This window comes from Phaenicophaeus curvirostris, chromosome 1, assembly GCF_032191515.1.
Source record: "Phaenicophaeus curvirostris isolate KB17595 chromosome 1, BPBGC_Pcur_1.0, whole genome shotgun sequence".
NCBI lineage: Eukaryota > Metazoa > Chordata > Aves > Cuculiformes > Cuculidae > Phaenicophaeus > Phaenicophaeus curvirostris.
This window is the reverse complement of record NC_091392.1, coordinates 3,248,382-3,272,887: the sequence shown is the minus strand read 5'-3', so window position 1 is coordinate 3,272,887 and position 24,506 is coordinate 3,248,382. Positions and strand designations below refer to the sequence as shown.

The 24,506-nt window shown below is 47.5% G+C and overlaps 2 protein-coding genes and 1 long non-coding RNA gene across 8 annotated transcripts in view; 1 reads left to right on the top strand and 2 right to left on the bottom strand.

Moving 5' to 3' along the window:
• Positions 1 to 1,478, top strand: part of MKLN1 (muskelin 1) — a 110,659-nt gene extending 109,181 nt beyond the window's left edge. For all 3 annotated transcript variants that reach the window (XM_069862253.1, XM_069862325.1, XM_069862397.1), the window contains one exon: positions 1,144 to 1,478. In XM_069862253.1, coding sequence (XP_069718354.1) covers positions 1,144 to 1,265 — 122 coding nt within the window. In that variant the 3' untranslated portion in view covers positions 1,266 to 1,478. The remainder of the gene's footprint in view (positions 1 to 1,143) is intronic.
• Positions 1,479 to 12,029: 10,551 nt separating this feature from the next.
• The window catches only part of LOC138725709 (uncharacterized), a 123,928-nt gene continuing 111,451 nt past the window's right edge, over positions 12,030 to 24,506 (bottom strand). The window contains exon 2 of the long non-coding RNA XR_011338293.1: positions 12,030 to 13,790. This is a non-coding gene — a long non-coding RNA (uncharacterized lncRNA). The remainder of the gene's footprint in view (positions 13,791 to 24,506) is intronic.
• Positions 15,385 to 24,506, bottom strand: part of PODXL (podocalyxin like) — a 49,978-nt gene continuing 40,856 nt past the window's right edge. Inside the window, exons 5-9 of one of the 4 annotated variants that reach the window (XM_069862740.1) lie at positions 21,214 to 21,370; positions 19,603 to 19,661; positions 19,332 to 19,499; positions 16,936 to 16,992; positions 15,385 to 15,627 (exon numbers count right to left, since the gene is read on the bottom strand). In XM_069862740.1, coding sequence (XP_069718841.1) covers positions 15,433 to 15,627; positions 16,936 to 16,992; positions 19,332 to 19,499; positions 19,603 to 19,661; positions 21,214 to 21,370 — 636 coding nt within the window. In that variant the 3' untranslated portion in view covers positions 15,385 to 15,432. The remainder of the gene's footprint in view (positions 15,628 to 16,935; positions 16,993 to 19,331; positions 19,500 to 19,602; positions 19,662 to 21,213; positions 21,371 to 24,506) is intronic. The other 3 variants (XM_069862830.1, XM_069862912.1, XM_069863001.1) reach the window with 3 other exon arrangements.

Below are 24,506 nucleotides of genomic sequence, written 5' to 3'. Positions count from 1 at the left end.
TGTTGTCCTCAAGTTACCGTGCTCTTGCTTGGAGCGTGCATGACCTCAGTTTTTGTTGAGCACATAATTCACAGTCTGAGGAACCAAGAGAAGAAAAAAACCCACTGCGTTATCTGCCGTGCTGGATACGGGAGCTCTGCTGAGCTTGTGCGGGTTGGAGGGCATTATCTCGTTGATGTTCTAAGGTGAACTTTTTAAAGGAGAAAAAAAAAAACCAACAAGTTTCAGAAAATTGAGGGTTTTTTTTTCCCTAGTTTGAAGTGTTCTGAAAGAAGAGTTAGGTCTTGACTGCAGTACTTTATTCAGAGGTTGACTTTACAGATAGGAGGATACATACATCAAGTGATGCTTCTAAAAGAAAACAAAAAGCCCAAGCCTTCCTTGATTTGATTAACTTGGTTGGCTTTGATGAACTGAAGAGTGAGTTCACTGAATTAAAAAGCATTCCTTTGAGATACCAGTGATGGAATTAATACGAAGCAGAGGAAATCGTTGTATGCCCGCTCTATTGTTCTTGCTGTTGATGGCTAAAGTATGGGGATTTGGATAAACAATGCTTCTGCTGGAGACTAAACCCTCCCCTGCTGGGAGGCAGCACTTCACAAAACTGGTTTGCCAAACACGCTTGTGCCAAGATGCAGCCTGGGTCCTCCCTACAAGTCCTGTGATTAAAACAGCAGGTCTGACTTGAGACTCCTACCATCAGCACAACCAGAAAAACTGCAAGTGCTACAAGTACCAGCTCTGGTTAAGACAGTAGTGAAGATAATGAGGAAACCCTGAGGACAGAAGAAATGAGGCACCAAATAAAAATAGCTGCACAGATTTTGTTTTCTGGGACAGCAAAGTGGTCCCCTGAGGATTCTTGCTTCCCCCCTTTCTTCAGGATTGTCAATGAGCTTGACAGTTGTTTGCTTATTACTTTTTATGGCATTTTGATTGCAGCGTTGCCTCCTGGGGTGATGCGCTGTCTGTGTGTGTGCACACAGCAGTGGGATGGAGAGCCAGCAGCCCTGTTAGTTGAGGCAGAAGTAGCATATAGCTAACATGTGTCCGAAACGAACGACTGGTGTATTCCAGAGCTCAACTGAGCATTATAAGCAGTGAGCACTGACTTACTTCCCCCTTTTCTTCCTCCTCCAGGGTTTTCAGATGTTGACCACACTTACGCGCAGAGAACTCAGCTCTTTGATACGCTAGTCAACTTCTTTCCAGACAGCATGACCCCTCCTAAAGGCAACCTGGTGGACCTCATCACGCTGTAACGGAGCAATCGCTGGACATGTGAAAGAGGGAAAAAGCATCCATTTTCAGTATTTTAATTTTTTTACTGCATTGATTGACTGCTGGGATGAAGTAATATAGTAACCCCTAGGTGTTTGCAAGGGGTTTTATACTTGTATGGTGAATCCCTGAAGCTTTTCCCTTGGAGTAGGTTAATAAACTGTAACTGACTTAAATATATATATTTTTTCTGACTTTGGATTTTGAGTTAGCAGATGTAAGATGAAAAGGTGGGGGAAAGAAAAAAAAGTAAAACCCAATCATGCTGTGATCACTTTTGCTGTAGGGGAAAATTGAGATTTGTGGGTTGTCTGGAATTAAAGATGATGGGTTTTATTTTGGGTTTTGGGAGAAAGGGGGAGGGAGGGGGGAAAGGTTGTTCTTTGCTCATTTGTAACTAGTCACGATATATTGCTTTATCCTGCAACTCCATCCTCAGCAGCTCAATAACTTGGCAGCAGGACACTGGCATGCATTGAGGTAATAGTAATGTGTCTTGAGTCTTGTAATCACGGTGTGTCATGTGAAGGGGAGCACGTGTTATGAATTATCTGTCTCCTCCTCCCAGAACTGGGCTGACAGTAGTGTCTAATTCCATCTGATATCCAGTTAAAACATGAATACCTAAATGGCTGTATTCCATTCTTTGGAGCTTTCCACTTTGACCTTGCAGGCAAATGGGAACCTCAGAGAAACTACTGGAAAATGGGAGTGCATTCCTTGTCTGCACAGGACCCTTTTCAGGGTTTGTTCTGTTCTCACTGCTGTGCTCTTGCGAGGAGAAACCGTGCGGGTCCTCGTGGAGTCTGGCAGAACTGGGTCTTCCACAACATGCACACCCAGCCTCAGCTACCTGACCTGGGGGTTGGGTGTAGGATTTCTGAAGCAGATTGTCTTCGTTTACATGCACCTAATGCTTTTGCGTGCATTTGTCAATGTGTAAATGTAAAGAGGATTGCTCCAAACAGCTTGTCTCCTTCCTATGTAGTGCAGCTCATTCCCTTTTAAATGCATTTTAGACCTAGATCTGAATGTGAGGGAGGCCTTTTCAGCATAAATCTCTTAGAAAGCAAGCTGATGCATATATATTATATACATATATATATATAAAATATATTCTTCCTCGCTGAAAGCCTTCTTTATAAACAAGGTAAGGGCCTGGCGCTGCACTAAGGTGGAACAAAGAATACTTGTACCCAGCATTAGAAACTTGTCACATTTGGTGACGGTGAGCATCCAGTACAAACTGGCAGATGTAAATATTTATATGAGATACAAAGCTTTATGTTCAGAAATGTTCGTGCCAGTAGGGTATCCGGGCTGCACCCACTGTGGCTGCACAACTCCTGTTGAACTTGATGGAAGTCTTGTGTGTGCAAAGATGATTTGGACTCTTGAAATAAAGAGTTAGTGAAGTGTCTTTTTCAGGGCTCGAGCGTCTGCTTGCTTTGATTACATTGTATTGCCTCTTTATCATATTCTTTGTGTGACTTCTGTAGTCCTGGTACGTTAGAAATAAATTTAAAACCTCACACTAGTGTTTAATCACTTAGAAAGAACAATGTGTGTGAGAGGCTGGGCTTTGCTTTGTCTTCAGGGAGGACTATACAAATACAGTGTTTTCAAGTAACCTGTAACTTGAGACTGTTTCGACATCGTATACTTCAGTGGATGGCAGATCGCATGGCTGTAGAAGAATCCACTCTGTACATAGCGCAGTAAACGATATCTGATTCAATTGTTTCTTTGAAACATTGCATTTCATTTTTCCAGTGACATGGAAAGTTTTACGTCACTGCTAGGCTTTACAGTGTGCTACCTTTGACACTTTAACTAGTTCAAGTAGAGCTTATGTGGTACGAATGTAGATACGGGTGGTGCTGTACACGGGGAATATTCCAATGGAAGCTTTGTTTCCACAGAGGTTGAACTTATCACTTTTAATACGACCAGCCAAAATGCTGCGGCCTTCTACAACTTAAAATCTTAGTAGTGTTGTGCTCCCTTATCACTCAGTCTCGTTGCCTGTGCGTTCTCCAACTTCAGTCAGATGATAAATCATGTTTTGTAACAGTTTTCTAAACAGCCAAGGTCTTCATAAACTTTTATGCTTAGGCCTTCGAGGACTACTTGTGAGGCTGAATCCAAAAGACAAAACCAGACTGAGGAGCCCCAGCGAGCGTGCAGTGGAGGTTTAGGGATGCCAAAAGCTTTGTGAGTGGCGGTGGTGCTGAGCAGTGTGTTGTGTGAGGCTTGGTTTGTGTTATGAAACTTCTATCAAAACTCGTCCTCTGCGTCAGGGGGGCATGCAAAGCCTGGCAGCCTGGCTCAGTTTTTTGGTAGCAGAGCGTAAATGATTTGTCTGAGTGAGGTGAACGTTGCTTCTGCAGGATTTACAATCTCAGCTAATGAGAACACTTCAGGATGAGCAAGTATTGACCTACTGTTATCCTGAGCATATCGATTTCAGCTTGCACGAGCACAGTTTATGGATTACAGCTGGTGATTAACCAGCAGAAACTGTTTGCTTGGCTTCAGAGTATTTGTGGAGCAGCAGAGGCACCCTGTGGCCAGAGAGATTAATCCAAAGTGAACGTTTCTTGTGGCTTTGCCAGTAATCTTTCCCAGTTCTGTGTCCTTAAAGCTAGGAGTTGGGATTAAATGATTTCTTTGCATTGGTGTATGCTACGCTACCTGATTTACCAATTAATTTAAGATTCTGAGCAGTGAAGTATAAATTTCCTTTCAAAATAAGCTGGTTATTGACAAGCCGTTACAGGGAGAGTTTGTATTTAATTACATGCAGTTTTTTAAGGATACTGGTGGTATTTCAGGCAAGTGTTAGATGGGAGCGTTACAGCAATACTGCAGTACAAATAGAAGGGAGACCCACTTGAAGTGAAAACAGCACCTGAAAGTGTTTCACGGCGCAGTGCATGCAATGTTATAAATATACAAGATGTACGTGAGAAGTCTTCAAACCTTGCCCTTAGTGCTCGCAGTCTGTAGCAGAGATGGCTTTTTAGCTTAGATGAGAAAAATGCACTATATTTGCTTTTACGTTATACGATGAGCTGATTTTGTGCATGGATTTAACCCTGCATAATCTTTGCACTGCAGTAGTTGATCTCTAAATTAGATGTTAACTTATAAATAAGGTATTGTGAAAGAAAGTGTTGTTACTTGTTGGATAGGGACTCATTTGTGATGACTGGGGTCTTCAAAGCCAAAGTTACAAGGTTCTGGGATGGTTTTTAAAGCTGTAGGAAGTCAGGGTGGGATAAATTCAATACAGACATCAAGACTTCAATCCAAATTTATCTTGTTTTAAAAAAGAATTCTATTGAGTTCCATGAGTTTGGTTCTTCATTGACGCTGGCCTTCAGCATAGTTAACCCTTGCAGTATTATTCAATAGATCATCTCTTTGGAAAACATGAAAGTATTCTTCATGCAAATTTGTTCCTATCAAGTGATACATTTTCCTAGAGAAATAAAGCCCTTAAGGTTTGATTTTTTTGGTCACTTGAATTAAGCAGAATTAAGTGCATTTCTTTGTCTTATACAACTCTTCATACTAGTCGTGAGGCAGAAATCCTTAAGAGTCCTCCCAAAATTCTTCCTCTAAGCAAGCACTGTTCTCACAGTGCAACCCAACATGTTTTCGTGTGGCAGAAGGACCTACTTAGACGTTAAAAATGAGGAGACTACAGCCACTTTACCCTTTTTTTTTGAGGATCCCATTAATTAATCTTGATCCGGGAGGGACCTGAAGAGTGGTGCAAAGTGGTTATTGAAATCATTTGTAGTTTTTCTCTTCTGGCTCTTTTAAGGGTAATTTTTGTGATGTATTTATTCTTAAGCATCTCTTCGTTTTCCAGAGTATAATGAAGAAGGAGAATTTTGTCTCTGCAAGGTTTAGTTTGCACTTTCTCTAGACAGCTTCTCATGTGCAGTTTAGTTGCATAAACAAACACCTGAGGTTTGGTTTTGTTGGCCCAGGATGGCTCTGTGTGCATGCAGGTACGTGGTAGCTCAGGGGTCAAGCTGGAGATTCCTACCAGAAGATCAGTAAGCAAAATCATGCTCTTATTTTAGAGAATCGGTCTGTGAAGCCATGATTGGAGAGGTTTTTCTAAGGTATTTGCTTTGTGAAGTGGAAACTAGAGTGAAATTGGGAAAGTTTCCTAAATAACAGAGTTAAAACATACCTGTATGAAGGTTGTACTGGAGTAAGGATGCAGTAACAGGGTTGAATTAAATTGCTGAAAGTTTTTGGTTGCTGATGGTAATAACCTAGCCTGAAAATGTAATGATCAAAGAATTAGTGAGCAAATGAATTAGACTCCCTGTCTAGGGGAGAACAGGTTTTTTGCAGAGGTATGGGGCTGATGGTAAGGGACTATGGTAACTTCATCTGTGTTTTCTTTTAACCACCAATCACAAGCGTCGTGGTCTCCATTTGCTGTTTCTTCTTCCTGAAGAGACTCCTAGAACGGAATAATGACTCTGGAAGAGAATTTTCCACACGGCTTTGTGGAACAGCTGCTTTCTGAATCATTTTTCTGATGTGTGCAAATTTGTAGAAGGGAGTTTTCTTTGTCACAGTATCATCCACCGCTCCTGCTCTGCTGTGCAAGCTTGCACTTGTGAGTGCTCCAAGCAACGAGTGATAAATTCAGAGCAGTGTTCAGAGAAACAATTGAAACTCATTTGTAAGAAAGATTAGTGTTAATTCTGCTTATTCCAAATGCAGGAGGTACCTGTAATGCTAATACTATTAATTTTCTTGCTGCCTCCTGTATTTCAGAATTGAGAAGGAAATACTTTTGTAGAGCTTATTGATTGAAAACTTTAGTATGGATTAGTGGAACCTTAAACTTGAATGCTTCTACCTCTCCGTAAATGCTGTGATTATGTTGATGTAATGCTGTGCTCCTGGGGAAGGATTATCAGATATGTTTCCATTCGGCACCTTTGTTTTTAGAAGTGGAATAATGCCTTGTGAAACCTTGAGTCCCGATGTATGCTTTGGATTTTAGCTTATCAGTTGTGGTTTGCTCAGAGTTAAGGGATGTCTGGCTATTGTCAAGTGAAGTCCTGACAGTAAAAGCAATTCATGTACGTCTTTGGAAGTGGTTGTATTGTTTCATAGCTATTGTTATTACAGAAACAGAGGTGGGCCCAGTTAAAAAAATCAGTATTATTGCTGTTCTGATTAGGGGGAAGGTTATTGAAGCTCTGACTGAGCTTGGCTGATTTTAATAAGTACATGTGGTAATTTGGAGATGGGTCTTATTTTATGAAGGGAGAGTTTAAGAACAACTTTATGACTTCTTGATATAGATGGATAGTTTATAAGCTGTAAATCTTGTTGAAATGTAAATGTACTGTCAGAAGCCCATTATTGTGTCTGTGGGGATGTAGAGCTGATCATATCCTGTCTTGGAAAAGGTTATGCTGGAAATTAATCGAGCTGTGGTAATAACTTATACGCAAAATCCCTGTTTTATTATACTGAAGAGTGGAAAGTGGAAAAAGTAGGTTTATTGTACTGGAACCCTTATAATAGCACATGGCTCAGCACTTGGATAAATTGACTCCAGATGCTTTTTTACCTGTAGGCAGTGGATCCAAACATGGTTTTAGAATGGAAGCCAGTTACTGACTTGCTTGTTGTGGGTTTAGAGTAGCACAAGAAAATGTTGCAGTTGATGCCAGCAGGTATGCTTGTGGCGTTCCTGGCAGAAGTCAAAGAGCTGCATGGATTTCTGAATTATCCATGCATGCTTTGGGTATATACATAAACCTCTGAAGAAGGTAACGATTGCGAGTGGTGTGTATAACCCCAGCTTGTATGGCTTAGGTGTAGACATCTGCCAGGCAGCATTTTCCCCAAACACAGATGCTAAAGGTAACATTGCTGCAATCTCCTTTGCTTTCATATATTTGGACTTGATTTTGTAGTGGTGAACTCCAGGTACTTGCTGTGACCTAAATTCAGCACTCTGCTTCTGAATACCTACAGCCACAGACATGCTTAAGCTGCTGTCAGTGTACCACTTCAGTACCCCGAAGTCTTAATTTGTACTTGGTGCAGACAAAGGTACATTTTGTCTTGGCTTCCAGCTGTTTGCTGTAAGTCAGCACAGCTTTTGCTGACACCTGGAGACTGGAATTATTTGAGTGCTGGCAAAAATCAATCGACTCTATTCAGCTCTAGTGTGGCATCGCAGTTCATTGCTGGGAAAAGTTGAATGAATGGCTCAAAACTGACTCTTCCAGGTTAGATTTTTGGTTGTGTTACTAATCTGAAAGGAAAATCCATCACTAGCGTATCTACTGTCCAGCATGATGGTCAAAGCACAGTCCCTTGGGTGTTCCCCCGTTTATTCTGACTTGTTCTTTTCCCTGTCTGACTGTTAAATCCTTCAGACTTCCTGAAGTTTATTGGAGTCCATACTGAAGAACTGAAGCTTAGAGCTGTGTAGTAATTATCCAGGCATCAATTTCTCCATGTCACATAGTCAGATTCCAGTTGCTTCCTTCACAAAACTCCTTACTGCTGCCTCGGGAACAGATCTATGTGATCTATGTTGTCCTCTCCAGGGGCTGTTCCTCTGAGGGTTAAGGATGGGGAAGTGGGAGCTGGATTTCCAGCAGCAGGGTGTGCTGTCAGCACACAACTGCAGCACACACGCCTATTTACTTGTGCCCCTCCGTGACCCAGCATTCCGGGATGTGATAAACCTTCCCTCCTCTCTCAGCAGGACTTATTTTGCATGGCAACAGGCGTGTGGTAGCTGTTTCAAAGATGATTGTACCACCTCTCAAATTCATTTGAATAATAGTCCTAGATTTGCCACCTGCTTTCGTAATCCCAGATTTTTCACCAGTGGAGCCAAACTGCCAGTAGTTGGGATGTTCGGTTTTTTTCTGCAGTGTAGCTGGATGGAGGGAATGAGAAGAGAAATAGCCCTGAGGATAACGTAGTGGTGGCTCATGTGAGTGTGTTTAAGATGTGGTCTGTCTTCATGAGAGGATTTTGAAGACTTAACAAGTAGGTCTGTTATTTAAAGCTGATTTTTTTTTTTTCCTATTCAAGCTGGATTCTCTGGCTCTTGTTCAAACTGAAGTGATCTAAGAGCAGGATCTTCTAGCCCTTGGAGCTGCATCTTGAGCTTTGGCCCTCTCCCCACCCCCTAGCATATCAGAAGCACCGGTACAATTTTTTTCTCCCCAGTCCCTCTGTAGCAATTTCAAGGCAGCCAGCTGGGCTTAAAATTATGCAGGCACTGGAGGTTGTGCAGAAGAATTAGCTATCAGGGCAGATCTGACAGTCTTAAAGAGACTGTTAAAGCCTAAAAGCATTTTGAGCTTCTTGATGAAAACTGTTAGTGAGACTAAGGGAGATGAACTGCTTTTTAATTAGTATGATGGTGGGAAGGCTAGACCGCAGCAGTGGCTCCAGTGGTTGCGATCTTATCCATGTCCCAAATACCAATGGACAGGTTTTTCTCCCCTGTGATGAGAAAATAAACTATAAATATCCTGCCTTTGTAACCAGCTGCCCAAGGGATTCAATCAATTACTTTCTGTTTCACTAAACAGAAGTGCTGCAGCCTGTGAAAAGTGGTTTTCTTTTTATTTTGAAGTCTTTGACAAAAACCTCAGCTCTTAAGAGGAAAAACGTTTTTATCAACCTGAACCTTCTCAGTTGCAAGTCACTGATTTCACTGGCAGTTGTCCAGTCTGAACATCAGCTGATCCTTCTGCCTCTTCTTACCCTGCCGTAACACACACTGTTCCAAATATGACAGCCCCATTTCCTTCCCCAAGCAGTGCGGAGAACTCCTATCCTGGAGAAAACTTTTATTTAACCATGGAGGGAACTGTTGTGCTGCTGACTTATTTTCCTCTCTTGTCTGCAAGTAAGGCAAACTAGCAGTGGAAGCTGAGTATTTCCTTCATCTCTTCCTCATCATTCCTATCCTGCCTCCCCTGTCTCCCTCCCGTTGATGTTTTTATGTGCAGAACACTTTTCATTTCAGAAGCTGCTGTGCTGGGTAGTGGAAAAGAAAACAACCCCCTAGTTATTAGTAGCTGTTACTATTTACCAAAGTGATATTTTCTGCTATGAGTTGCAGCGTACCCTCCTCCGCAGCAGGAAATGAGGGGATGCTGGGGAGACCAAAAGCAAGAGAAGAGAGTTTAATTATACAAACAAATGTGTTCATGGGAGTCTTGGAGGACCCCAAACCTTGCAGGTCACTTTGCCTAGTGGCAGAAAATTTAACCTCTTGGCTTGTTATAAGTTAATGGGACGCAGGGTTCTTGTCCTCCTGAGCTGGTGGTTGTGTGTATCTTGTAATGTTTCGATGCTGAGATGCAAGGTGCCTCATTTTAGAAGTGTCAAGCCTTGATAAACATTTCTCCTGTGAATATTGTACTTTGAAACTGCTGAAACAACCTTTCTTTCCTGGATGCATTGATAGCATAGGCAGGATCTTGGTAGACTGGGGTTAAACACCGCTAAGCTGGCTGGCTGGACACCCTAACCTGGTTAGGGTTGCTTCTTCAAGCTGCTTTTGAGCTGTTGCCTCTGCTCTTATTGTAGCACTACACAGTGTGGTGATTTGTTCGTCTGGAGCTTCAGTGTTCGTTATCTCATCCTCTGCACCCTTATGTGGTCCCCAAAAGCTGGTTATTTTCTGTATAGTGGTTGGAGTTGTGAGTGTTCCCTCCCTGTCCAGAATTTGGCCCTTTTTCATGTGTTGGCATCCGACGTGACGCGTTTGCATCTCCACAGCAATCCTGCAGGCTCTGGTGTCCGTCTGAATTCCCTTTGGTGTCTGTCCTGCAGTTGTTGTCTTGAACGACTGACCACAGGAGAGCTGAACCGAGAGGTGCAGGCAGCCCTGGGCTGGAATGCATCTGTTGGGTGATGAATGCTGTCAAATACACACGTGTTTTAATAAGCCAGTCGGGTATTGACTGGTCCTGTGTTGAGCCCATGATGGTTACAGGCATTGTTCTTGGATTCTGGTGGTTCCCCATCCTGCCCTTTTCTTTACAGATAAACGGATGATCTCTGTTCGGCCTGGAGTGGTAATTTTCTTCCTTAGCATAAATCATCCTTGATAATTCCTGGGTTGATAATATGTAAACCCCATGCTGTACATAAATGAATGAGTGATATGAGGAATATCTACAAATGTAGTTATGCTGTATGTAATGTACATAAGGAGAGAATGTATTTTGTTCATTTTTTTTTTCTTAATAAAAAAGTATATGCTAACAAGGGTGTTTGTTTCAGATCCGTTCATTCTAACGTCGCTTGCTTCTGAGAATGGAAGAACACTTGTGGAGGTCTCGGAGTGGTGCAGAAATTGTGAAACTTGTGGTGTGTTATGTCTGGGGGGCAGGCAATGTTCCTGTTCCTGCTGGAGGAGCCTGTCCTGTCCCTCCACACTGCAGAACAGAGGAAGTACACTGTTCCCTGAAATCAGTGATGGGCTGGGCCGGTATCCCATAAATCCAGCGTGTGCTTAGCAGTGGCAAGAACTTTTACTGGAGAGGAACATGGAGTTCAAAGGCACACTGACGCAAACCACTTGCTTTTAATGTTTGAATCAAACCAAATTCCATTTTTTATTTCCTCCTCTGGAAACCGAACCTGGCACTGAATGTTTTATTTTGGACACTTGTAGGCAAATGGAGATGCTGAACTGTCCACGCTGCCCTTGCGTCAGGGCCCTTCTTTGTTAGGCTGCTTTGGCTTAGAAGGGTTGAGGTTTGATTCCCTCCCTGCCAACATGAGCCTGAAGCAAATTTGATTCCCTCCCTGCCAACACGAGCCTGAAGCAAATAACAGTTCAAACCGGTGCTCTGGCGGTGGTGGGGCTGCCCTCAACCACATCCACCGAGCATCCCACCCCTCCAGATTTTCTGCATTTTTAATTAAGGGAAGGTTTTCACTGCTATCATATTTCCCTCTGCATGGGAAAAATATGGCTGGTGAACTCTGAAACCCTGGACTGGTTTTACTCCCACTTTCCCAGTAGTTTTGTGTGTTCTTGCTAGCAGGACCACGCAGAGCCCATGCTGCGTTTCAAGATGGGCTCAAACAAGAGGCAGCTTGGTGATCACAGAATGATTTCGGTTGGAAAAGACCTTTAAGATCATCGAGTCCAATTGTCGACCCAGCCCTGCCAAGTCCACCACTAGACCATGTCCCCAGGTACGACATCTACTCATCTTTTAAACACTTCAAGGGATGGTGACTCAATCACGCCCCTGGGCAGCCTGTTCCAGTGCTTGGCAACCCTTCCAGTAAAGAAATTCCTCATAATATCCAACCTGAATCACCCCTGGTGCATCTTGAGGCCATTTCCCCTTCTCCTGTCGCTAGTTACCTGGGAGAAGAGAACAATCCCAGCCTCGCTACAACTTCCTCTCAAGCAGTTTTAGGCAGTGATATAGTCTCCCCTCCATCTCCTTTTCTCCAGACTAGATAACCCCAGTTCCCTCAGCCGCTCCTCTTAAGGCTTATGCTCAAACCCTTCACCAGCTTTGTTGCAATTCTCTAGGCATGCTCCAGCATCTCAACATCCTTCATGTAGTGATGTTAAGAGATCTTTTCCAACCTTAATGATCCTACGATTCTGTTGACATAATGGCTAGTTGTGGCTCTTGAGCACAAGCTCTGCTCCCCCCATCCCTTTTCCCTCAGCCAAGAAACCAATCTTTTACATAAGAACGTTTATTGACAGAAATAAATGATGCTTTCAAAATATATTTGTAGGAAAATGCAAGAATAATCTCTACAATCCAGTTCCTCGGTAAATTCCAGTGTAAATCAGACTCCTGTCCCCGTGAGAGATGCTGCTATACAGTACGTAAGAGCTCTAGTATATCTGCAAGGTCCAATGGGAAGGTGCCTTCAGAATTCCCTTATGGATTATGTCTTCTGTAGGCAACAGTCACAGTATCAACCTTGTCAGCTGGATCACGGCGCTGCGAGCGGGAGATAAATGGTCCTAAAATATTTACACATTCCTTGTGAAGCTGAAAACAGGAGAGTCTCTTGCAAGGCCATCTGAGCTGCGTGTAGAACGCTCACCCAAAGGTGAGGTATCTCTTTTTTTACAAGGTGTCTGATGTTAAAGTTGGGTTTGGGGAGAGAAGAGGAGCGTGGGGAAGGGAGGAGGGGCAGGAAGGGAGGGAATGCCTGGGTAGGGGGTTATTTTTTAGTTTATTTTTGGTCTAACAGTTATGACTACAGTCTACAAAGGGAAGGATTAAGGCCAAAGATGCTCTTCACTGCATTTCCTACCTGATTTTTTTTTTTTTTTTGCAAAAAGAATGTTCTCAACATAAAAAACGTACTGTGTTTTTTCCATGGAAATAGTTCTTTAAATAGGGGAAGGAAAATCTGCTATAAAATATTAGTGGTTTAAAAATATGGTGTCTGGAAAAATAAATAAATGTACAATTCCTATTCAAATATAAATCACTATAAGCACTTGCTGAGCAGTTATGATCTTCACTGGTCTCTGCTCGGAAAGATTTAAGGTTGCTTGATCTCAAGCCTTTGTAGGGTTCTATTGGAAAGTCTTTGGACCTGATTCATTAAAGCACTTTGGCAGCTCTTCACTGGGAAGGGGGATCTTAGGCACATGCCAAAACCCGACTGCCTGGAGCTGCTTTGCCAGGGTCACCCCGACGGTGACGCCAGCCCCAAAGCCTCGCTCCTGCCCCGTGGTTTTGCCACATTTCTTTTCCACGCAGGGCAAACACGAGGTCACCAACCAGCCACTTGTCTCCTGGGGCAGCTGAGGCACAAACACCCTCATGAAAGCAGCTGCAAGCGCCCACATGGGTTCTTTGAGCCTAGCTGCAATCTTAGAGCTGAACTCAGCACTGCTGGAGCAGGGACAAAGCTGTGGTGTGTGGAGTTATCTGGGTGGGAGGTGTTTTCTGCTTTGTGTCGAATTTGGATCCCCTACCAAGACTGGCCTTAAGCTTTTTCTTCCTTTTTTTTTTTTCCTCGTGATGTCCTCCCCTCCAAAATTCCTTCCGTCGTGCAGTGCACAGGTAAGTGAAGTGTGCTGAATACATCGCTAATGAATAGCAGGAGTATTTACATACAAAAATATATAAGTCTGAACACTTCAAACTCTGCCCTTCAGTGCAGGAGAGAAGGGAGAAGAGCCAGTCCCTTGGAGAAGACGTCTCTTCCACCACCTTCTGTCCTGGGGCCAAGCAAACCACCCTGACCCTCTCCTTCATGAGTATTCCTGAGGACCCACTCGATTGTGGTTTCTCCAAGCTTTCAGTTGCTCAGCTCCACTTTTCCGCTCTTTCAGCATAGCCACGGGAGAAGTTCCCCTTTGAGTTTGACCTGGTGGTGGAGCCCGAAGGAAATGAACCCGTCATGGGTTGCTGAATTCAGGGTTTATAGCAAACAGGGGAGAGGAAGGGCTGTGCTGGGGAATTACTCTCCATCTGCAGCCCCTCTGCCTTACAGAGGGCTCAGGGCCACCACCACCACCCTCATGTGTTGGGAGATGCACTCCCTCAAGTGACCTGGTCCTCTTCCCTGTGTGCTCAGCCCCACACTGATTCCTGCCTCTGCTGGGGCTGAGCTGCTTCACCGAAGCCAGAACAAAGGTGTGAAGCTCTCCCCATGCTTTTAGAGCCATAGAGGAGCAGTGATGGGGAGTAGAAAATCAGAAGCTGCCTCAGTCCAGCCACCTTCTGCTCCTGCATAATTTTCCCCCACCTCTTACAGCAAAGAGAGACCTGGGTAAGAGATCGAGGGCTAAAGGACGAAGCTCAGTCCCAGCTTTGCTGCTGAGCTGGAATCTTCTTTGCAGGTTTCTGCTATTTTACCTTCTTTAGAAGAAAAGCTTGAGGATGTGGACTGAGCTTCTGAACCTCCTGGGGAGGAAACACCAAGGGCTGTACCGATGGAAAACCCTGAATGCCACCAAGCTACCTGGCTCATGCTCATGCTTCTGCTGCTCATGCAGGAAAAGATGACCACAAAAATCACAATGCACGTAACCCACCATCTCAGGGGAGGATGGACGTGGGCCGTTAGATGCTGCTGCGTAATTACTGGAAGGCAATCAAGACTTCTGTAGGGAAATGCAGCAACAGAACTGGTCTAAGCTGGAGCTGGGCTATTGCACCATGAAACCCCCAACCTTGAGCCTAGGCTGGTGACCAGGCATCACTCTTTGTCTCATTAAACCCTTCCTAGGAGGGACGAACTTAAGGAATGACTCCTTTCCCTTTCCCTCCCCTTTGCATCAATACAAGAAGCTGCTGTGCCTTTCCTGGTCTCCAACCAGGTGCAGGATCTGTCCCGCAGCCCTTGGTGGCACATGGCTGAGCATCACTTGGCTCTGCTGCATCCTTCCCATGGAGCCAGGGCTCGGATGCTTTCATTTGCCTGTGGCACGATGCGGGGCTCTTGTACGTTTTAGCCAGCAGCTAATGGGAAGAGGGTGGAAACTGGATTAAAAAGGAACAGGCTGTTCCAGCTTTTTCCGCTTGATACCTGGGCGTTTCATGTCGGGGAGGGCAGAGTGATGACTAAACCGCGTGGGCTAGAGGATTTTTCTAGCTCTAATTTCCAGGTGCTGGTTTGCTGTTGGGAGCTGTGCTCCCTCTCCCATTCTATTTACACTTTTTTTTTTTTTTTTTTTTTGAGTAGCTCGATAGCTGGAGGCTGCAGTTGGATGTGGGATGGGAAGGGATGCGCTTGGAGGAGACACCAGCAGCTGTTTGGGAGCAAAGCCACCCTGTTTGACTGCACATGGTCAGGTTTGGTGTGGTAGGTCCTGCTGAGCACCTGCGGATGATGGAGAACAGATGATGGAGAATGCTCTTCTGGATGTGACCATCCTGGTGGCTTGTGTTGTTGACATGCCCTGGAGGTGTCTTCTTGTGTCCCTTCTCCTACCCTTCTGCACCTCATGGGGTGGCACAAGGGGGTGTGATTAGTTTATTAAGGGATATTTTGGGGTTTGTTGGGACATCTGCCTTCTTTTGGAGTTGTCTGTGTGTAGGGATTATGGTTTTTTGGGATGGGGGGTGGGGAAGGTGGTGGTTATTTTTTCACTTGATCGAGTTCTGTATCCTATAAATGCGTGTCCTCCTCTTCCTCCAGGTCCTCCTTCATAAGCGTGTCAAGAGGAACGATCCAGCTGTCCCCCAGCTCACCGTTGAGGTTCACTTTCTTCTCCTGCATTTCAGAGGAGGTCTCCATCACCTCCAGCGTGGGGTTATCGTGGTAACCGTTCTCCATTGTCTGCAGCTCCTCAGTCAGGCGCTGCTGCCAGGAAAGAAAACCCAGAAACCCCAGTGAAAAACAGCTTGGCTGTTCTGTGCGTGCCACCTTGGGGCTGTCACCTTCCAACCAGCCATGGCTGTTGCCCCGTATCGATGTATATAATGACATAGAGTGACTCTCACAGTGAGATTGATGCTGGGGGCTGCAGCCAGCGCAGCGAGGGGTAGCATGGAACTGGCAAAAGAGAGACTCTGCTAATGGTGGCAGGGAGGAAAGAGCAGCCAGAGATGTGCAGAAAACCTCCAGGAGCAACTGCCAGCTTTAGCCTGGCCACGTGGCCACGGCTTGGTCCCCTTTGGACCGTGGGAAGGGGCTGAGCATCATTGCCCTGCCCCAACTCTGCATCCCAACTCCTGCCTCGCTGTTCTTCCCCTCCCCTTCCTGCACCTCTGTCCTGTTTTGGCTTCTTTATTGTTATTTTACCCTTCCAAAGGGGAAAGCTCCTACCTTGTGGATGCTGCCAGCCTATTTGCCCCTCCATTCACAAGCCTCACCCTAGAGGCGTGTTCTGGAGCTCTCGGTGGAAACCAAACAGGGAGAAAACAGCCCCTTCTGCTTTGTTCCCTTTGGCCGCGTGTGGTTTTGACTGATTCATGGATGAATCACTGCATCACCCTGGTCCTTTGGTATGTTGTGCTCCAGGCTCTGACCCAGCCCTTCAGCGCCTGGCAGACCCTCATCCCAATTCTACGTTCACTACAGCAGCTCCTTCAATCCCATCCCATCCTGGAGGGATTCACCAAAGCGCTGCAGTCCTCTGTCGGCCCCTTTCTGGGGGAGTGCAATGCCCACAACAGGCATCCCTATTAAAATCTGCCTGGATTTACAGCTGGATTTATTACAACGCTCCTAATAAATATCAGGAGACAGGCGTGGGAGGGAATCCACAGAGAAGGAAAGGGATGGAGAAGCAAAACCGCAGGGTTTGGTGCTAGCAGGGGGGCTGCACAGGCACTGCTGGGGGTCCCTGGGGTTGCACACGGTGGGGGAGATGCGGGCAGGGAGGGTAGATGTGCCGGGGCAGGATGCTTGAAAGCAGAGGAGGCACCTGGGTTCTCCCAGGGGCTGTTTGGTCCCGTGGGGTTGCTGGTACAGCCCATCGCTGGCTGGATGCTCAGGCAGCGCTTTCTCCCTGGCGCAGCAAGGCACCCCCACCCCCGCCGTGCAGGGGTCTTCAAAGCTGGGCTTTAGTCCTGTTAAAAGCTACGGAGCCCTACCAAGCACCGGGGGTGAGAGCTGGGGTGTTACAGATGCGGCGCCCGCCCCTCCGATCCCTGTGTTGGAACTCACATTAAAGATCAGAGCCACATGTCCATCATCAAACCCGGGGACATCAGGGTGGATGTGCTGGTTATTTCCAAGGTAAAACAACAGCAGGGTTTGAAAGGGGGGAGGAAGGGTTGGAGAAAAACGAAAATAAAAAAAAAAACAAACAACTTTCAAGTCATTTTTGGAAAAGAAGGTGAAGGAAAACAAAAGAAACCACCCAAAAAAACAAATCCAGAAAGGAGAAATGTGTTTGATTTTTCTAAAAACCTACTGTAACTGCGTGAACAAAAGATCTTTCCCTGTGCTCCGAGCAAGAGCTGCACTGAAGAACTGGCATCCCTTGCTTTGGTTCCATAGAATCATAGGATCACTAGATTGGAAAGGACCTTTGAGATCACCAAATCCAACCCTATCTGTCCACTTCTAAACTATATCCTTGAACACCTTATCTCCCCATCTTCTAAACCCCGCCAGGGATGGGGAATCAACTACCTTCCTGGGCAGCTTCTGCCAGTGCTTGATAACCCTTTTGGTGAAGAAATTTTTCCTAATTTCTAATACCTTACCCCGGGGCAGGTGGATATTTCTCTCCACAGCATCCAGCTAGGGCCGTTAACTGCTCCTCTGTTGCAGGGGACACACATTCCCATTGCTAAAAATCTCCTATTTCTACTCGTTTTCTGAACAATGCAGGGCAAGAGTGTTAACGCTGCTTCCTGTCCTTGCTGGGATGTTTTTCACCCTGACCAGGAAGATTTTGGCTGCAAAACCCTCTAAGCACAAAGGGGACCACAGCATTAGTCCAACATCTGTTGAGGTCTTGCATCCCCATCCAACCTGGCCTCGAACACTTCTAGGAATGGGGCAGCCACAACTTCCTTGGGCAACCTGGGCCACTGCCTCATCACCCTCATTATCAAGAAATTCCTCCTTATGTCCAGTCTAAATCTGCCCCTTTCTAATTTAAAGCCATTGCCCCTTGTCCTATCACCACAAGCCTTTGTAAGAAGTCCCTCCCCAGCTTTCTTGTAGCCCCTTCAGCTACTGGAAGGTCGCTATAAAATCTCCTCAGGGCCTTCTCTTCTCCAGGCTGAACAACCCCAATTTTCTCAGCCTGTGCTCACAGCAGAAGTGCTCCAGGCCTTTGATCACCCTTGTAGCCCTTCTCTGGACCCGTTCCAACAGTTCCATATACTTCTGACATTGAGAACTCCAGAACTGGACCCAGTACTCCAGATGAGGTCTCACAAGAGCGGAATAGAGGGGCAGAATCACCTCCCTCAACCTGCTGGCCACACTTCTTTGGATGCAGCCCAGGACACTGTTGGCCTCCTGGGCTGGGAGCGCACACTGATGGCTCATGTCGAGCTTCTCATCAATCAGTAATTGCATCTTTAACGTCATTTATTTTTCCCTTTTCTCTTGCTGCCTGGGAAAGGGGTTCCTAGGGATCCCACAGGCATGGATGGGGCTTGCAGGGAAGGTTGATGATCCCTGGCCTGCTCCATTGGACAAGCATGGTGATGCTGCCTTGGCTTCTCGCCCCAAATGTTGTATCGCTGCTTTATCGGGTGTTGTTGTATTGTGTCTCCTGCAGAGCCAAATTCTCAGCAAGAGCAGTGGGGGCTGACGCAAACCTCAGGTACACGGCAGAGTTCTCCCCCCTGGGTGCTCCAGGGCGTGGGAACAGCCAGTCTTTGCAGGTGGATGCTACACTAAAGTCACCCAGAATTACTTCCTGAGATAAAAATGGTATTTTTTTTTTCCATGTCTGCTCTTCCTTAAATCCTGCTGCTGCTGCTCTGAAATCTGGCCCTGGCCCAGCTCTCCTACAGGCTCAGTTGTGCAGTATACGGTGTCGATACCATCCTGCAGCCTTCCCTCTGCCATCCTCCCACCCTGCAAACAGCTGGGGGCTCCCTGCAGCTCCTGGCATCCCTTGGAAAACACCAGGATAAAGCTGGGCACCCAGCCTTGCTCCCCTGCTCGTGAAAGTACTTTATGATGGGGTTTGGTTTTTTTGCAGGGAAGGAGCAGGGGTTGGATGGATATGGAGGAGGAGATGGGGTTATAAAAGCCTTTCTTGTCAAAATTATCAGCCGAGGACGTTGCTCAGTCCTCCTGCCTGGGATATCGGCAGAAATTCATGCTGCTCATTTTCGTACCCCAACACCAGCCTCTTGTTTTCCTGCTTTTCATCCTGATCCCACCCCAACACTCCCAAGGGGCAGCTTCTGTCCCTCTGGAGCATCCGCAGCCTATGGTCACTCTGGAGCAACAAGTGAACATGGTGACCGCTGGGTGAGACAGGATGTCTCCACCAGCAGAGGTGGAAATGTTAATGCTCTTTGTCTCCTGAAGATGCCTCTGGGACAAAAAGGTCCCGGGGTACCTTCCCCATCCCTCTCCCACCTTACCTGGTCCTTCTTTTGGGAGAAGCGCTGGTGGCAGCAGCCGTAGATGGCTGCAATCAGGAGCAGGGAGCCAGCCAGGGTGACGATGGTGATGATCAGGGGCGTGCTGAACTCATCATTGATGACCATCTCCCTCTCCATTTTGTCATAGGTGACGTTAACGATGCCGAGCTGCGACAGAAGGGGCGGGTCAGGGCCCAAGGAGGGCTTCGTGCACCACCCAACTCGAGGGAAATCTGTGGGGAAGCTGTGCTGTGCCCAGGGACTTGCTTACCTCCTCTAGCTTGTTCTTCTCCTTCAGCTCCTCGAGGACTTTTTCAGGGTCCAAGGGGACTGGGGGAAGAAAAAGGCTGCAGTGAGCACAGGAGTGGGGAGGAGGTTGTGCCATCACCCGTCTGGAGAAGATGGTTGGAGATGTGCAGGCGTGGAGCTAACCCTTGCAGGTGTTTCCAGGCGCAGATAAGGAGCCTGGACCTCTTCTCCTGGTAGTGACAACCCTAGAGAAACCCCATTCCTACCATTCCCCAGCCCTGAGCCATGCACACCTTGGTGGGTGTCTGCTAGGGTGGGAAATTTGTGAGTGGGACCAGCAAGAGGCTTTAACTGGCTGCTCCAGGTCATGCCTGAGTGGTCAGGCTGCCCTGCCCAGGGTTGGATACCGGAGTTTCATCCCTCACCCCAGCCCTGATGAGGAGAAGGAGGATTATGGGGCTCAGACCTTCCTCCCCTTGGCACTAAGGGGGTGTGATGCTTTCATTCTCCTGTTACCCTGGTGTTAAAGCAACATTTGGGCTTAGACTGAGCAGGATTTCCCTGAGCAGCTCCAGTGTGGGCAAGAAACTACCTTCCATCATTCCTTGGGGAAGGATATGAGCTGGGCACTGGGTTTTAACTACCTGGAAGGAATTCTTCCTCCTGGAAACAAATCCCTGTCTTGTCTCTTCCTGGATGGGCGAGGGATTTGGTGTATTTCTGAGGCAGCAAAGCTCATTTCTGGGGTTATTGTCCTCCCAAACTGCTGAGATGGGACAGCGCAAGGAAAGGAAAACCTGCCCAAGCTCGAGCAGACCTCAACAGATCAGACTATTGGTGCCACTGTCCTGTTCAGGAGGTGAAAGCAAGAAGCTCCCAGTAGTGAAACATCTGATGTGTTGTGATTTATTTGTGAAACTGAGGCTGAGATTGGAGGCCTCTTCTTGTAATGCCTTCCCTGGAGGTGTTTAAGGGACGGGTGGACGAGGTGCTGAGGGACATGGTTTAGTGTTTGATAGGAATGGTTGGACTCAATGATCCAGTGGGTCTCTTCCAACCTGGTTATTCTATGATTCTATGATTCTATGACTGTCTCCTCACAGCGGGGTCCCTGACACTGATTCCATCCCATACCCTGCAGGGCAGGCTGATGGGATAAAGAAGGATGTTGAGGCTCTGGAGCGAGTCCAGAGAAGAGGAACGCAGCTGGTGAGGGGGCTGGAGAACAGGCCTTATGAGGAGCGGCTGAGAGAGCACGGGTTGTTTAGCCTGGAGAAGAGGAGGCTGAGGGGAGACCTCATTACTCTCTACAACTACCTGAAAGGACGTTGTGGAGAGGAGGGTGCTGGCCTCTTCTCCCAAGGGACAGGGGACAGGACAAGAGGGAATGGCCTCAAGCTCCACCAGGGGAGGTTTAGGCTGGACATTAGGAAAAAATTTTTCACAGAAAGGGTCATTGGGCACTGGCAGAGGCTGCCCAGGAAGGTGGTTGATTCACCTTCCCTGGAGGTGTTTAAGGGACGGGTGCATGAGGCGCTGGGGGACTTGGTTTAGTGTTTGATAGGAATGGTTGGGCTTGATGATCCGGTGGGTCTTTTCCAACCTGGTGATTCTATGATTCTATGATACTCACGGTGCACAACTGCTTGCACAGCCCAGTGCTGGGAGCGGGGCTCGCGGGAGGTCAGCATCACCGTGCACGATTCCCTGCTGGCGTTGAAGGTGTGCTGGCGCGTTGAGCAGAAGCTCTCAAAGAAGGAGATGTTGACACTGGTGAGCCTCCACTCAGCCTGCGGTGACAACAAGGGTTTAGCTCTTGTCCCCCCAAGCCTGGGGACGGCTGAGGAGCATCCTCCCCCCACTGCCAGGGATGCTGCGGCCATACCCATCCTTCCCCATCCCTTTGCGCTATTCGGCCACTCCCGGCCCTCCCAGGGAACAGGAAAAGTTTAAAAGTAGTTTCTTTATGAGAAGCCGAGCACTTGGCTGCCGTTCATCGCCAGGGCCCTGTGACGGCCTTATCTGAGAGTCGCAGCTTTTGGCGTTACAGGAATAGCAGGTTCCCAAGGGAAGTGGGCTGGGGGGGCCGGGGGAGGCCAAGAGGCCACAGCAGGAATAGGATGGAGCTTTGCAGTCTCCCTGTGACTCCACGGGCTTCTGCAGCCTTTCCACCACCTGCAATCGTACCCTCTGTCCCCGCCTCATTCTCCCTAGGGCTTTCCCGTGGCTCCGTGGCTCTGCAGAAGTGAGAGAAAGTGCATTGCTTTTGGATAAACTGGAGCATTGCCAAGGAGGGGTTAGCCTGGACAGTGTTGGAGGGGTGGTAGAGGGGTGGATGGAGCCCACATCCCTTCTGAGATGTGGGGACGTTTGCAGCTACTGGATGCTTCATAGCAGCTGGGAGCTCGCCTAGGTAGAGATGATTGTCCTAGTGCCCGCACAGATCCTGCATGCAGATGTTGTCTGCACAGTTTCTGCATGCACAGGAGCTGTGAGCACAGGTCCTGCACCCAACGATGCTGTAGGTACAGATTCTACATGCACAAGTCCCCCATGCACACTGAAATTAGGTGCACTGGCTGGGAAAGGCTCTGCTACTGCCTGCTCCAATACTTTAAACACTTCTGTCCTTCTGCAACACCATCCATGCCAGGTGCTGCTCATGCTGATGGACAACCACATCCCTCTTGCTCCACTGCAAGGATGGGATCTGCCTGGGTGAGGAAGGCACCTCAGTGTCCCCAGGTGGCCAAAAAGGCCAATGGCATCTTGGCTTGCATCAGAAACAGTGTGGCCAGTAGGACCAGGGACGTGACTGTGCCCTTGTGCCCCTGTTCTCGGCATTGGTGAGGCTGCATCTCAAATTCTGGGTTCAGTTTTGGGCCCCTCATTACAAGAAGGACATTGAGGGGCTGAGGTGCATCCAGAGAAGGGGAATGGAGCTGTTGAAGGAGCAGGAGAACAAGTGTTACGAGGAGTGGCTAAGGGAACTGTGGCTCCTTAGCCTTGAGCAAAGGAAACTGAGGGGAGACCTTATAACTGCCTACAACTCCCTGAAAAGAAGTTTTAGCGAGGTGGGTGTTGGTCTTTTCTCCCAAGTGATAGGTGACAGGATGAGTGGGAATGGCCTCAAATTGCACCAGGGGACATTCAGATTAGACATCAGGTAAAATCTCTTCACTGAAAGGGTTACTGGGCACTGGCAGAAGCTGCCCAAGGAGGTGGGTGAATCACCATCCCTGGAGATGTTCAGAAGACGGTTAGATGAGGTGCTTAGGTATACGATTTAGTAGTGGACAGTTCCAGTTGGAGCTGATAATCTCAAAGGTCTTTTTCAACCAAGCGATTCTGCTTCTAATCTCACCCCATCTTATCTAAATATTTGGGAAGCGGCAGTGGGGACAGGATGCACTTGCCAGGACGGAAGACGGGTCCCAGGCACAGCGCAAGGGTGAGCTCAGCATCGTGAGGCCCCGGTTGTCCTGTCACTGGCCCTTGCCTGTCCTTTCACTTTGCGTGGAGAGAAAATTCCCCCGGGCCTCTGTTGAGCCTGCACCATCCCGGCTGCATCTCCAAGAGAAGAGCTGGATCAGAAACCTGCCCCAGCTCTGCACCAGGGCAGTGAGATGAGACTGTGGCAAGGCAGCATCCCCCAGAAAGCTCATTCCCAGGGGGAGAGGGAGGAGAGGGTTACAGCGTGGTCAAGGTGGTGTTTTTATCATTTTCAGACACTGGGTTGTGCTCCTACGCTTTAAATGTCCTGCAGTTTCTCAGGCCCTGCCTGTGCAGCATTTTCTGCTCCCAGAGGCAGAAAAAGCTTCTCTGCTGCCTCCCTGCATCCTCCTTTCCCAGGTTTTGCAGCAGCTTTGCCTTCCCACAGCCCTTAATAACCCACTTCTCCTTCTACCACCCCACGGGAGGATAAAGAGTAACCTTTTAAATACTTTTTTTTGGTGCGAAGGGAAATCAAATGCGAGGCTAAAATCCAACTGAGCACCAAAACGCTTTGTTGGTGGATGGTGAGTGGTGAATAAACCGCTTTTGAGGCTGAGCTGCAGAGCTTTACTCTTTCTAGTGTTGTAGAGGGGCATGGTGAGGCCCACTGCAGCCACAGGGATGCCCCAGTGGTGGTGCCACAGCCCCACAGTTCTCCTCTCCCACTGCCGGAGCCGCTTGCATTCCTTGGCTGGAGTTGACAGGCGCTGGCGAGAAGCTCAAATCCGGTTCCCACACTGGCAGGGACCTAAAACTAACATCCCCGGATGAGGTAACAGCACTTGAGTCAACAAACCGTCACCTCCAGCTGGATGGGGCAACGGGAACCACAACCCTGCTTGGTGTGGGGGTCCCTCCAGCTGCTACAGGACTGTCCTGCTGTCCCCAGACCAGTGGGGCAAATTCTCTTGGGCACCTGGATGCGCATCCAGGTGGTCCTGCTATTACTTTTACATCCTGTGGCTGGAGCAAGCTCTAGTCCTCCCCAGCATCCTCTGACTTGCCTTGCTGAGCACATGTGTATCCCAGCTGGGACACGATAGATGAACCATGCTGGCCACTGGGAGGTAGCCACAGGGTTCTGTGGCTCAAGCACAGCTCAAGGAACACCAGCCACCTCTGACATTATCACCTCTCTCTTCACCTAATGCATTTTGAAGTCAGGCTGAGGAGCAGAGCAGCCATCCATCCATCAATCCATCCCAAGGCTGGAGTCCCCCAAGCAGCCAATGAAAGCCCAACTGAAGATACACTTGCGAGCTGGACCTTCGGAAAGTCATCCTTTACATCACAAGGCATCAAGCTAATAAGTCTCATTCAGAACGTCATTAAGATCCTGCTTCCCAAAGGAAGGAGAAAGGGCATCAGGGCGAGTGGGTGAGCCTGGACCAAACTGTTCAGCACTGTTTAAAAGCATCACCTGAAGAAGAA